General features: G+C 37.5%; 1 protein-coding gene across 1 annotated transcript in view; it reads right to left on the bottom strand.

The window, feature by feature from the left end:
* COL24A1 (collagen type XXIV alpha 1 chain) overlaps nucleotides 1–14,744 on the bottom strand; it is a 281,993-nt gene that overhangs the window by 113,176 nt on the left and 154,073 nt on the right. The window contains exons 29-31 of the mRNA XM_023758248.1: nucleotides 4,877–4,930; nucleotides 4,553–4,597; nucleotides 4,390–4,434 (exon numbers count right to left, since the gene is read on the bottom strand). Of these exons, the coding sequence (XP_023614016.1) occupies nucleotides 4,390–4,434; nucleotides 4,553–4,597; nucleotides 4,877–4,930 (144 nt within the window). The remainder of the gene's footprint in view (nucleotides 1–4,389; nucleotides 4,435–4,552; nucleotides 4,598–4,876; nucleotides 4,931–14,744) is intronic.

Below are 14,744 nucleotides of genomic sequence, written 5' to 3'. Positions count from 1 at the left end.
TACTGAAAACACCAATTTATCCACATAAGAAGCTCAGCAAACCTCAAGCTCACTATATGCACAAAACAACAACAAAACAAACAAACAAACAACAACAACAAAACCATCTAGGCACATCATACTCAAATTGCTAAAAGTAAAAAAAAAAATAAAGAGAAAATCTTGAAAGCAGCCAGAAAAAATTGTTACATTATTTGTAGGGGAATAATGATAAAGATGTGTGGACTTCTCAGTAGAAATAATGGAGGGCAAAAGAAAAATGACATATCTATTTTTTCAGTGCTGAATAAAATCAAATAAAAGAAAATACCAACCCAGAATTTTATATCATGTGAAAATATCCTTCAAGAATGAAGATGAGATAGAGACATTCTCATAAACAAAACTAAGAGAAATTAATCAGTAGCAGAACTTGACTATAGGAATCTAAAGGAAGTTCTATAGGCTACAGAGAAATGACAACATTTATAAATGCAGACCTACAGAAAGGAATGAAGAACACCAAAAATAATAAATGCATGGATAAATAAAATAACACTATTTTTCTAATATCTCTAAAACACACATTTAACTTATTTATATTAAAGCAAAATTTTAACTTTACCATATGGGGTTTAACTTTGCAATATGGAATATATGTATAATTATAGCACAAAATACTGGATGTTAGTAAATGAGCTATATGTTTTCAGTTCCTTACAATTACTATAAGTATTATATTTGGTCCCCAACTTAACAATAGATCAGCTTACAACTTTTGACTTTACAATGGTATCAAAGTGATATGCATTCAGTACTTTGAATTTTTAACTTTTTCCTGGCTAGCAATATGCAGTATGATATCCTCTCATATGCTGGGCAGCATTGTGTCAGCTCCCAGTCAGCTATGCAATCATGAGGGTAAGCAAGCAATATTCTATAGTGTATTCACCGTGTTAGATGATTTTGCCCAACTGTAGGCTAATCTAAGTGTTCCAAACATGGTTAAGGTACACTAGGATAAGCTATCATGTTTGGTAGGTTAGGCGTATTTTCAGTATACAATATAACCCATAATCCCATTGTAAGTCGAGGAGCAATTGTATTATATTAACTCTAAGTAGACAATGGAAAGTTAACATGTATACTGTAATCCTTAAACCAGGGATGGCAAACTACAGTCAAATCTGGACCATCACTTGTTTTTTCAAATGCAGTTTTTTTGAAGCAAAGCCATATTAATTCCTTTACATTCTATCTGTGGCTGCTTTCAAACTATGATTAAAGAGCTGAGTAGTTGTGACAGAGACTATACAACCCCCAATGCTTAAAATATTTATTTTCTGGCATTTCACAGAAAAAGTTTGCTCACTTTTGACATAAAATAACCACTTAAAAATAACAATGAGAAGTATAGCTAAAAAGCCAATAGTCAAATTAACATGGCGTTCTCAAAATTATTCAAGACCAAATGAAGGTATTGAACAAAAATACCACACCACTACAAAGGAAAACAACTATAAAATGGTAGACCTTAATGCGACCATATCAATTATTACATTAAATGGACATGGTCCAAATGCTAATTAAAAGACAGAGATTATCCAAATGAATAAGAAAGCAAGACCCAAATATAAGACACTCACTTTAAATATCAAGACACAGATGGCTTGAAAGTAAATGAATGGAAAAGATATGGCCTTGAAACAGCAAGCGTAAGAAGGTTGGAAAGACATCAAATAGATTTCAAAAGAAAAAGTATGACCAGGAATAAAAAGTATTACCAGTGATATAGAGGAACATTTTGTAATGATAAATGGATCAGTTGATCAGGAAGACATTATAATCATAAATGCAAATACTTTAAAATAGAGTTTCAAATACATAAACCAAAATTTGACAGAATTAAAGAGAGAAATAGAGAAAAACAAAATCATAGTTGATTTAACTTCCTAATCTCATTAACTGAAAAAATGTCTAGATAAAAATAATGTACAATTTGTTATAGTTTGTACAAGACTTAGAAAACTAAAAACAGTTACTGAGGTTTTATCACTTTAATAACACAATGGATCATAGCCTTTCCTCTTAATTTTCCCCTTGAGAGAGATCTATGTGTGGAAACAATTCTGGCCCATAGAAAAATATACTTTCTCCTGGTTATCTGAACTACCAAAGTGCTAAATGTGTTACCAATTTTCATGTAATATCTAGTTTTAGAATTGTGACAAGTTAGAGATATTTTTGGTTTACAGATGAGGAAAATATGATCCAGAGAGCTAACCAATTTAACCAAGACTATACATATAGCTAAAAGGAACATGCACTACTAGAACAAAGGTCAATCTGACCTCCGATCTATTTTACATCTTTTTATTTTATAGTACTGTCAGCTTATTGACAGTGGGTAAATGACTAAAGACACTGAGATTATTGTGCAGGATCAAAGAAATAAATCTTTAGGACTGTCTGGATTTCTTGGATGGATTGATACTAGCTTTCTTAAGATCTCAAAGTCTATTTCAGTTCAATCAAGAAGAAGGAGACAGTGTAGATATAGAGCTAAGTAAACCTCAACAACTATTACAAACTCATGATTTAATATCCAACCCATATCATCCACTAAAGTGATTTACTCTTCCAATCGTCTATGAAACTTGCTTGCCATAAGCTATGGTTACAAAGTGGCTCTAGTGAATTTTATATTTGACTAGAGGCCTGGTGCATGAATTCGTGCACTGGTGGAGTCCCTCAGCCTGTCCTGTGCCATCTCACAATCCGGGACCTCTCAGGGGATGTCAGACTGCCGGTTTTGGCATGATCTCCTCAGGGATCTGGCTGAAATCAGCAGTCCAACAACCCCCGAGGGATGTAGCAATGCAGAAAGGGGCAGGTGGCTAGGGAGGAGCCCAAGCTGGGGCTGGGTGCCACTCCTGCACATCCCAGCCCCACTCATCCAGCCCTGCTGTGCCTGCCCCTGCCGCAGCTCGGTAGCACTGCCGCGGAGGTGGGAGAGGCTATGCTGCTGCAGCTGCGCGCGCCAGCCATAAGCCAGGCTTCTGGCTCAGTGGTGCTCCTGCTGTGGGAGCACACTGACCACTAGAGGGCAGCTCCTGCACTGAGTGTCTGCCCCCTGGTGGTCAGTGCGCGTCATAGCAACTGGTCAACTGGTCATTCGGTAGTTCAGTCACTTAGGCTTTTATATATATAGATTGAAGAAATCAAATATCAAATTTTACATTTATCCAGAAATATCTGATAGGCTTGATGAACTTGATGAGCTCCAAGTCTCTCCACTCATTACAACATATTAGCTTTGTATATGGCCTAGTAAAATGGAAAAAAAACTATACAAACACCATTTACATTAATATATAAAAAACTCAGATGAGGAATATTAATATTCAAAGAATATTCTTTGGAGATTACATCAACCAATAATACAATGTCACACAAAAGTTCTTTCCCTGGATACAGTCATTTTTCTCTTTTAGGTCTGATATTTTAGGTTTGTCCACTGTCAAATATAATGCTATTATGAAAACCAATAGGCAGGGGGCAGCAGAGTTCAATGAGGAGTAAGTAAATGTGACAGTGACAATTACTATGGCAGTTAAAACATTTTTCTCTTATCCTTCTTGGACTCTTCAGTTGGAGGCTATTAAAATATTATCTAATTCTATAATTTTAATTACATACGCTTATGTGTATTACAAATCAAAACTTCATCATTAAAAATTGTGATTCCAAATGAAAGTAATTAAAAATACCCATATACACTTAAGCTTATATGCTCAAAATTATATATATGTAATATATATGTATGTCTGTGTACATATGTGTATATGTATCTTTCTATTTTCTTTCTTTAAAAACAGTTTTGCCCCTCAGTTAATGATGATAATCACAGAACTTGTTGCTTCTCAGGGAAAAAATGTGTACTTCTGAAAAGATTTTTTATTATAGAAAATATCTACTGTTACATAACGTTAAAAACTCTCAGAGCAGTGCCATTGGAAAGCCTGATGACACACATATCTCCACACTGAAAGGGTCTAAAAAACAATCAAGTTGAAATAAAATGAAAGGCAAGAAGCCTCAAAGAAGTTTCTTGTTATGTCAGCTTTATTAATATTCCATTATATTTATGTAATATCACATCCTTTTATTTTGAAATGGATTTTAGAGAAAAACTAACCATAACTAGAGTGAAAAGTTATCAACCACCAGTTTACTGATCTGTATAAACGAGGCTCAGAATAAATAAGCAATTTGCCCAAATTAAAACACTGATCTGATGACTGAAGAAAAGAACTTGTATTGTTAGTCCAACATACTAAATATTAAACAACAGTTGTGTCAGAGAGTAAAGCAGGCAAGTTTGTTCATTGCTGATTTTTAATTACTTACTGGTTTCCCTTGAACTCCTCTCTCTCCAGGGTTTCCAGTCTTACCCTGCATAAGAAAGAAAATGTTTGGGTCAAGTAGCTTCTTCCCCAAATATTAACCATACACCAAGGAAAATGAAAGGTTTCAAGTGATTATCGTTACTGTGAAATGCTTTACTACTTACAGTAAGACCAGAAGGTCCTCTTTTCCCTTGATCTCCTTTTTCACCCTAAAAAAGTATCAATACCAACTGAGTTAATAAGATTGTAAATTACAGTGTTAAACATGCCAGCATACACTCACCTACAAAAAAAAATCAGACATCATGCACACAGTTCAATATTAAATATTACATTTCTGTGTGTGATAAAAACTTTATGTATGTTCCTTATTTAGACTAAGAGAAAATGTAGGGCCATACTTTTTAAAGGACATGCCTCAGTTTTTAGACAGAATATATGGGCTCAAAGTAACAACTGTATGTGAAGTCAGAAAGCTCAGAGATTACCTTGGCACCCTGTGTACCTTGTTCCCCAGAGAGACCATCTGTTCCTCTTGGTCCCTAGAGATGGAAAAAATGCCCTGTTGTTAATTTCAAATGTTCCATTTTTTACTGTTATACACCCTTACAAATGAAGACATTCTTCTTTAGTTGATGAACTCCTGCTTGTTCCTGTGCCATAACCACATAAAAGAATACAACTGGGTATAAGTATAAACCCATTTGCGTGAGAGAATCAAACTAGTGTTTTCAAGATTGAATATCAAATAGTAAATCAGGTGACCACAAAAATAACCGATTCAGTTGTTGAGGTAGCTAAAGTATAGGTTTGGTTTCTTGGGTATTTTGTTCACATTGTCATTTACTCAGCAGTCATTCAGGATTTATTCTAAAACAACTCTAAATTAATTTAAAGGCAGGGGAGGGTGGGCGGGAAGAGATCAACCAATGAACTTGTACGAATGTATGCATAATTCATGGACACAGACAATGGAATGAGGAGGTGTAGGGTGGGGCAGGAGCGGGATGAAAAAAGATCAATGGGGGGGGGAGGGGGATTTATGTAATATTTTCAATAATAAAGATTTTAAAAAGAGTAAACAGTTCTAAAAAAATTAAATAAAAGTAGCTGGGTTTTTTTGTCCAAATAGTCTTCTTAGGTTTTATATTTTTGGAACAGCACTTTCTCTACTTATTAGAAAATGAGTGCTCATTGCACTGTACCTGCTACGCACCTGCTTGACAATAGTCACTGGAAGACGGCAGGGGCACAGGAAGGGGGAACATGCTGCTGGGGATATTCATGTACATTTAAAACTTCTCAGCTAAGTTACTAGCACACTATTCATTCAGTAATTAGTTGTGAAGAAGCATTAGGTGCAAAAGTCATTCTCTAACAAAATGACATTATGTCTCCCTGTCTAAATTATAACTGTCCTTGGATGATCTTGAAGTCATTTTCAAGGGAATTAATCCAATTCTACAACCATTAACTGAATGCCTACTGTAGACAAGGCTTTGCATAAAGTGTTATGGGGCTATACAGTTATAAGAAAGTTTCTCCATATGAAGCACAGAGAATGATAAGGTAAATTATATAAATGACTATAGTAAGAGATACGCATGTTAAGGACAAAAAGGAGTCAAGGGGTGAGGAACTTTCACATGTTTATAAATGGAATGAAGATATCATTTTTGACAGTGAGAGACAGTGCTCTTGAAGGAACTCTAGATAGAGATAGGATAAGGAAAGGGCACAGAGGCAAGAATAAAGATACCCCAAATTTAAGAAAAAGTAATTTGGTTAGGTGAGCTATTGATTACATGTAGTATTTTTTAGTATTTCTATATTAAGAAACAATTGTGTAAAGACTGGGACTTAAAAGGTGAGGGATTGGAGTTTACATTTAAACCAATACATAATGAGGAGGTGCTGAAATTTCTATACAAAACATTGATACAAATAACCCAGTACAACATGATGATTTGAAGGAGCTCCTAGGCTTCAGCACCTTCTCTTGTACCCCACCTGAGGGCAGCTTAGTTTAGCTTCATTTAATTTAAAAGCTGCACCCTAAAGTAGGACTTTCTTCCTGGGTGCTCTCAGGGTAACTGCATTCATTCTCTGATCCTCTTGGCCACATTCATGAGATTGGAGAAAAGACTCTCACTCCATGAGGATCTATAGCTCCACAGGTCATACTAAAATTATAGCCACAGCTCTAACCCGACAATTTCTATCTGTATTTAGGTACTCCATGATCTGTCCCTCAGTCTTTTTGATGCCCTATTTTCCCACAAAGGACTGCAAAACTAAGTTACAGTCGTGTTGTGTAGGACATTTAATGCCAAGTTGAAGAGTATGGACTTATATTAACAGGTGGTTTTCCAAGTGTGTTATTCCTTCAACCACATTTACTGAGTGCCTACTATAAGCCAGGTACTGTTTTAGGCCCAGAGGATATGGTAGGGAGAAGAGTCAAATCCTTGAATTCATAGACAGGCAAATAAAAATTAAAGTATAAAATGATAATAGGTAGTCAATTGTAATGAAGAATAACAAAGGAGGGAGATTAAGGGACTAGCGAGAATCCAAGTGGGGAGCCCTATTTAGATTGGCTGGTCTGAGAAGTCTCTCCAAAGTGATCTGTGGGTAGGCACCTGAGGAGGTGAGATGGCAGGCTGTGCAAATAACTTAGGGAAGATCACTCAAGCAGAAGAAATAGCAATTGCAGAGGTCCTGAGGTGGGGGCGTGCTTGGAATGTTAGACAGTTAAGTAACCAATAATGATTTTTAAAAAAAGACAAATGAGATGGAGGAGACTAGACTTTGGGTGGGGAACACACGATAGAATATACAGAACTATTACAAAGTTATATACATGAGGTTTAGCCAATGTTACCCCAGTAAATTTAGCTAAAGTAAATTAGTAAACAAAAAAACACACAATGATGACAGGATGATTCTGGAATTTCCAGGGCAGAGGTCCTGAGGACCTTGCTCTCATAATCACCACCTTAAACATTCAGCAGCCTGCATTGCATCACTTTCTCTGGCACCTTCCATGTCTATTTTCCTTCCCTGCCTTTTAAGAAAACACTTTACAAAATCTTTTGGGATAACAAGAGAACGGTTGAGAGAGTATGAAAAAGAATGAGTGGTTAACATTCTAAAGTGCCACAGAAAACAAGTAAAATCTAGATTGAAAATGTGTTCACTGGTATAATTAGGCTCTTAACTCCTCTGTAACCTGGAACTTTTGTCTTTTTTGGACGTTTTGTTAGCAAGTAATGGGTAGAAAAATGATAGCATTAATAATAAAAAACAAGGAAATGCACCTTTGTTTGGCATGGAGAGAGGGAATGGGGAGAAGATAATGAGTTTGACTATAGACAGCCAATGTGGCAGATATCTCCAAGGTTCATGTTAGAGTTAAGAGCCATTGTGTCTAGGTTTAAATGGTAGTGGTCTCAAGGATAAAGGTTCAAAAGGCCCTCCCCCTAACACTGAACTATAAATTTAGAGTTTTTAAAGAAAGATTGTTTTGTCCAAAGGTGGTAAGTAAGTCTCATTTCTTGGATGAGATCAGCTGAAGTGGCTGCCTCACTATAGATGCATATGTAGAAAAGGCTGCAGCTAGCTCAGGCGAGAAGTCTCATAATTAACCTCCAGTTTCTGCCTCAGCACACAGATCATCTACTGTCATTAGTGTGCTGACTGAATGAGTACAACCCCCACTTTTTAAGATGAAGAAACAAAAGCCTGCAGATATACTTACATGATGAGTATATCATGTTGCCAGACTTACATGATGTTTAAGTACTCAAAGCCTTTGAATAATTGTGCTTTATGAAGTTTATAAGATTTTTCCAATGTCAAAAAGAAATCAAGGTTAATCCTGTTAGCAAGTGAATTCAAGCTGAAATAGAGGACCTTTAGAAGAGGTTACAAAATGACTATTAAACATTCACAAGTAAAGAGCTGATTGGTATTATAACTGAAAGGAACTCCCTCCAAAATTAAGTGAAACATGTAGTAATGATAACCACTCAATGTTTTACATCAAAAAATACTTTTGCTTTAAAAAATACTTTCACATGAGGAGACTTGACTTAGAATTGTACATCTGAAACCCATATAATTTTATTAACCAATGTCACCCCAATAAAGTCAATAAAAACACATACCATTTACAAATAAACACATACCATTTACAAATAAATAAATAAATTTAAAAAATACTTTCACATTTATTATTTCATTTACTAATCCAGAATTACATAGAAGTCTTTGTTCCTACAGTAAAGACAAAGATGAATGCAATTAATATAAAAATGTTCAAGGCCCTAACCAGGTTGGCTCAGTGGATAGAACATCGGCCTGTAGACTGAAGGGTACCAGGTTCAATTCCAGTCAAGGGCATGTACCTTGGTTGCGGGCACATCCCCAGTAGGGGGTGTGCAGGAGGCAGCTGATGGATGTTTCTCTCTCATCAATGTTTCTAATTATCTATCCCTCTCCCTTCCTCTCTGTAAAAAAACTATAAAATATATATTTTTTAAAAGTTTAGGTATAGCAATTAGCAATTAAATTAATTAAAGGGTATAAAGCCTATGGTTGCTAGTTAAAAGGCTAGGTAAGGCTGTCAGAAGTCTAGGAAAGTTTAGAACTCCCTAGCTTCAGTTAAGGATCAGTTAGCAAACTAAAAGCTAGCTTTATCAGCATCTGTTGTTGTTTTTTTAAAATTTTTTCAGCATCTGTAAATTTCACTTTGATATTGGTTGTAGAAGTTACCCCTCTGTGACTCCCGAGACAAAATAAGCTTTAAAAATTATACAAATAGTATTATAATAGGTACCTAAATGGGTATAATGTTACTTTTCTAATACCTGCTTCAACATATCTAATGACCTATAAAGCTCTTGGAGAATGTATCCTGGCTAAATAAATCTAATATTTGTATCCTCTTTTAGAAAAGTTAAAGTTAGCTATCAGTGGCTTTTAAAGGCTGGAATAAAGTCCGATAGCCCAGCTATATAAACTAAGCATGTTTCATACTTGAATTGTAGGCAGTAATCTTAAGGAGTTAACCACCTTCCTGAATAATCAATATAATACTAAATGTATTAGATGATAGAAAACAGAACCACCAATTTATATGAATGCTACAATTAAAATGTAAAAACCTATAATAAACCAAAGCATTAATATAAACTGCACATTAGTTTACTTAGGAAGACTTTTATGAGAATTCCAAACCCATTTCCATCACCCTCGTAATCAATTTTAATAAGCTAAATATCTATGAATGAATTTAGCCGCCTTTATCGACAGAACAAATATCTAACTTAGATTCAGTATATTTATATTTCCTTTTAACCATATCTGTCTTTGCTTGACCCCTCTATTAATTTAAAATCACTCAGGTGCTTAACTAAGTTTGCCTACCAGTCTTTTCTGGATCTTGATAAATACAACTAGAAAAAAATGTTCCCTTAAAAAAAAACATTATCTTTGGATTTTGTAGGAAAAATCTTTTGATTCTATGCTTGTTACAGATTTCTCCAAAGAAGAAGCCATAGAAGATGCTCTTCTTGTCACCTGGAGTGCTCCAGTTATTACCAGCATTGAATCTAAAAACTTAGAGTATTAGGATGAATAAAAGTACTTTAAGATGTATGCCAAGTTTCACATTTAAGAATCTCAAATGATAAAAATATTTTTAGCCAATCCTGTTACCCTTTTTCAGCTGCTTTTCCAATATGGTACCCATTTCCGTGGAAGAGCTACAGTTTAGAATTTTTATTGTTCTAGCCATTCTACACCTTTCATAGAAAATCTTAAAACATTACATATTGCTAATATAGTCATTCCAATCTTTGCTCCCCACTTCATTCTTAAGTAGTATAATCAGAATTAAAAAATTACTTCGTTGTATGCCTCTACCCCATCCTGCTAGAGCAGCGGTTCTCAACCTGTGGGTCGTGACTCCTTTGGCGGTTGAACGACCCTTTCAGAGGGGTCGCCTAAGACCATCCTGCATATCAGATATTTACATTACAATTCATAACAGCAGCATCATTACAGTTATGAAGTAGCAATGAAAATAATTTTATGGTTGGGTCACAACATGAGGCACTGTATTTAAAGGGCCAGAAGGTTGAGAACCACTGTTCTAGAGGAAGGGTACAAAAGCTAACGTCATCTCATGATCAAAGGCCCAATCCATGGGCAAGAAAGGAGATGAGGTTGACTTTGCTCTGCGTGTTCTCTCTCCTGTCAGGGCAGCTGGACACAGGAGTGTGTACTGGCGGGACACCAGGGGATGAGCCTCACCCCAAGGAGTTCAATGTACACACGAGGGACAGCAAGCAGCTCAGGCTGTGCTTGTTGCTGGTGACCCACAGGGCTAAGTAAGTCACGACCTGCAGTAAAGAATCCGCTGGCCTATATTTTCTGTATGGGGGATATGACTGTATTATATTAATTAGTTTTGGTATATTAAATTACTTTACTTCACTTAAATAACTATTCCTCAACCAAATTTTCACAGGTGGAATCAAAGCTTAGAGCAGTGGTTCTCAACCTTCCTAATGCCGCAACCCTTTAATACAGTTCCTCATGTTGTGGTGACCCCCAACAATAAAATTATTTTCGTTGCTACTTCATAACTGTAATTTTGCTACTGTTATGAATGGTAATGTAAATATCTGATATGCAGGATGTATTTTCATTGTTACACATTGAACATAATTAAAGCATAGTGATTAATCACAAAAACAATATGTAATTATATATGTGTTTTCCGATGGTCTTAGGCGACCCCTGTGAAAGGGTCGTTTGACCCCCAAAGGGGTCGCGACCCACAGGTTGAGAACCGCTGGCTTATAGTATCAGGATGAATGAAAATACTTTAAATTTATGCCAAGTTTCCCGTCTAAGAATCTCAAACGATAAGAAGATTTTTAGCCACTCTTGTTCCCTTTTTCTGCTTTATGAGGTATGATTATACAACCTCCACAAAAGAGGTTAAAAAAATTTTCATAACACTAAGTTGTGTAGGTTGTTTCCTCAGATGACAGGCATTATTGCGTGCCTACGATTTTCCTAGCCTCTGGAAAACTGCCAATATTGCATGACCCTTTAAAAGCCCCTAGACCGTAAGTTAGTACGTGACCTAGTTTTAAGGGGTAGTTAACCTGGAATCTTCCATGGTGCAAGAAGAGTGTGTGACAAAGTGTAGGAAATCAATAAATGTTAGATAGAATCAGGTGGATGGGCAGGAGAGAGCAGATGAGCAGACAGACTGTGTGGGGAGTAGTCCTACCATTCCTGAAGTCCACATGTCCATTTGCTAACAGTATAGATCACAGGCAGAACAGTAGAGCATATATGCATTACTTCCGTAATGATAGTTCTCTGTGCGGTCTCAGTGCAAATTCGTCCACTACAAGCTTCCCCTCCCTCGTACTGTGACACAGCTGTGGGCCACAAAGGGTTACAGGTGTCCTGGAAATATGTACCCCCTCACCTTCTGGGATGGCAGGAAAGGGCTGGGCACAGGAACTCCCAGCCAGATATCCTTGTAATTTATCTTAGTGGGTTGGACATAGGTTTTCATTTTTTTTGCGAGTTAAGCTGGGAAGGAACAATTTAAGGTGCTGAGATCATATCCATGGTGGAAGAGGATCAATAAGAGAGAGGAGAAGCAGAGAGGTAACAGCTAGAATGGAAGTTCCTAATACTATATTCTTCCTCAAATATTTGAGTCTTCAGTACTTTTTTGTATTCCCAATGTCCATTGATAGCCTGAAATATTTTTTCGGTAAAGAATGCATTTTTGTTCTAAACAAAACCCTTCTTTCTAAACAAAGTCTCCTTGTTTGAAAAGTACTGGCTGAACTTTAAATAAAGATGAGAAGCCATTTGGGGAAAGAATCAGGAAAATGTATCAGGAGGGTGAAAGGAAAATAGATCCTTAAGGAGGTGAGAGTTGAGGACAATGTGGCAAATCAGGAAACAGTAATAATCTGCCCAGCGGTCATACAGAGGTCAGAAAATTGCAGTGTGAATCAACGTCCCATATGGTCATGAGAAGGCACAAGTGGTTCAGGAGCAGACCTTGCTTGGGTACATGGTTTCTGATAGGATAATCAATAAGATCTCAATTATGTAATTAACAAAAAGTACGCATCTTTCTTCTTTATTCCATGTGTCACAAAATTGGTTGAACTTTCCCACTATGAGTAATACAAAGTTGAATAAACACATTTGACCTGACCAAGTAATGAGTGCTGGCAGGATACCGACCACCGAATGACCGTCTGTGAGTCCAGATCATCCACCGTTATTTTTTATTTTATTATTTTAAATCTCAGTTGGGCTAAAAACAGATGTGGCCATCAGGATTATTTATAGGCTGTAAATCTATCACCCAGTAAGGAAAATCATTTTTTAGCAATGAAAGAATAAAAGACAAATGTGCTCTCACCTAAAACACAGGGCATGAAATTATAACCATTATTTCAAACTGAGCACTCGTAACACTTATCTCCCATGTGCCAAGTGAAAGAGCAATTTTTGTTTTGCTTTTAACCTTTGTCAGTTGGAGACCACGTTCATAGAAATTTTAAGTATTTTCTTCACTACCTATAAAATCAAGATACAGCCAAGGGAGATAAAAGAATTCTTAAAGCCCACATTTTCAAATTAATCAAGGGAAACATACTCCTTAATATTCTATGCAGTATTGGATAGGTGTAGGCTTTGGAGTCAGACACATTAAGGTTTGAATCCTAGTTGTACCATTTCTCTGTGTGTGTATAAGGTCATACACTGAAACTCTGGGCCCCATTTTCCTTGCCTGAAATATAATATCTGAGATTCTGCCTCCCCTTGTTAGGGTGGCTTTGAGTATTAAGTTAGATAATACAGTATATGTAAAAGTGCCAGGCATGCAACAAGTTGTGATTCTTATTTCTTTAAAGAAAAAAAAGTTTTAATGTTTAAAAAGCAGAGAGGGACAACCAAGATGGCGGCATAGGTAAACACCTGAACTTGCTGCCGCACACAACCACATTAAAACTACAACTAAAAGACAAAACATATACCATCCAGAACCAAGGCAAGGCTGCTTGAGTGGAAATTCTACAACTAGAAGGAAAGAGAAAAGCGCATTGAGTCCGGTAGGAGGTGCAGAGGTACTGAAGTGTGGAGGTAAGGAGGTGCATGTGAAAGGGCCTGGCAGCTGGGTACGCTGTTGTCTTTTTCAATCAGGAGGGAGACACAAGCTCCTGACAGCTCTGAACTCCAGTTCCGGGTGAGAATTTGGGGACCCAGGCTCATAACGAGAGAAACTGGACTGTCTGGCATCGGGCCGGAGCGTGAGGGCGGCTTTCTCGCAGAGGTGCTTGCAGGGGTCATTGGGTCATTGCTCCTGCACGGGGCTGACGGACACAGACCCCGGGACCTCTCCAAGGCAGAGCAGACTAGGAGCCATAGTGGTTTGCTCCGCCCTGGTGATTCCCTGAGACCCTGCACCACCCAATTTACAACCCCACCCAAGCGCAGAGGCTTTTGCATATGAATAGCCTGGCCTTTCTCTGCCTAAAAACCTGGGCAGACTCAGTGAGCACCAAAGCCTCACTGAAGCAAATCCTGCCCCATAAGGGTATCTCCAGCACAGAAGTTCTCCCATTGTAGACACAACTGGTCCTCACAGCCAATTGGCCTGGAGGTCAATTCCACCCAGTGATACCAACAGCAATCAAGGCTTAACTACAACAAGACTGTGCACACAGCCCACAAAGGGGTGCACCAAGAATGTCCACCTCAGGTAATAAGGGAGGCTGAGCCACTGGGCCCTATAGGACACCTAGCACACAAAGCCACTCTATCAACACAGGGAAGCAGCCCAAAGGCAGAGACAAAGAAACAGGTCACAAATGAAAGAAATGTAGGAAAGTAAACTACTGGATATAGAGTTCAAAACCATGGTTATAAGGTTTTTCAAGAATCTTCTAGAAACCTCCAAGAAATATAGTGAGACCCTCAAGGATATGAAAAAGGACCAATAAGAAATTAAGCATACACTTACTGAAATAAAGAATAATATACAGAGATCCAATAGCAGACTAGAGGATCCCAAGAATCAAGTCAAAGATTTGACGCAGGTTCAGACATTTGGTGTATGTGCTTGGCTGAGGAGTCAATGGGGCGAAGACCATCTGTGGGGATTATGACTGAACGCCTCTAAGTCAGAATCACGCCCAGGAGGAACGATACGGCAGTGCCGCAGGAGCCTTGGTTGTCCTCCGATAGCCGGTCCCCTGTTCGTCCCGCCGGTGGGCCGTCGCGCCCCCGCGGCGCGGCATT

The sequence above is a fragment of the Myotis lucifugus genome, unplaced genomic scaffold, assembly GCF_000147115.1.
Source record: "Myotis lucifugus unplaced genomic scaffold, Myoluc2.0 scaffold_126, whole genome shotgun sequence".
In the NCBI taxonomy this organism is placed as follows: Eukaryota; Metazoa; Chordata; class Mammalia; order Chiroptera; family Vespertilionidae; genus Myotis; species Myotis lucifugus.
Note: the sequence above shows the minus strand (reverse complement) of the source record. Positions and strands in the feature narration are given on the sequence as shown.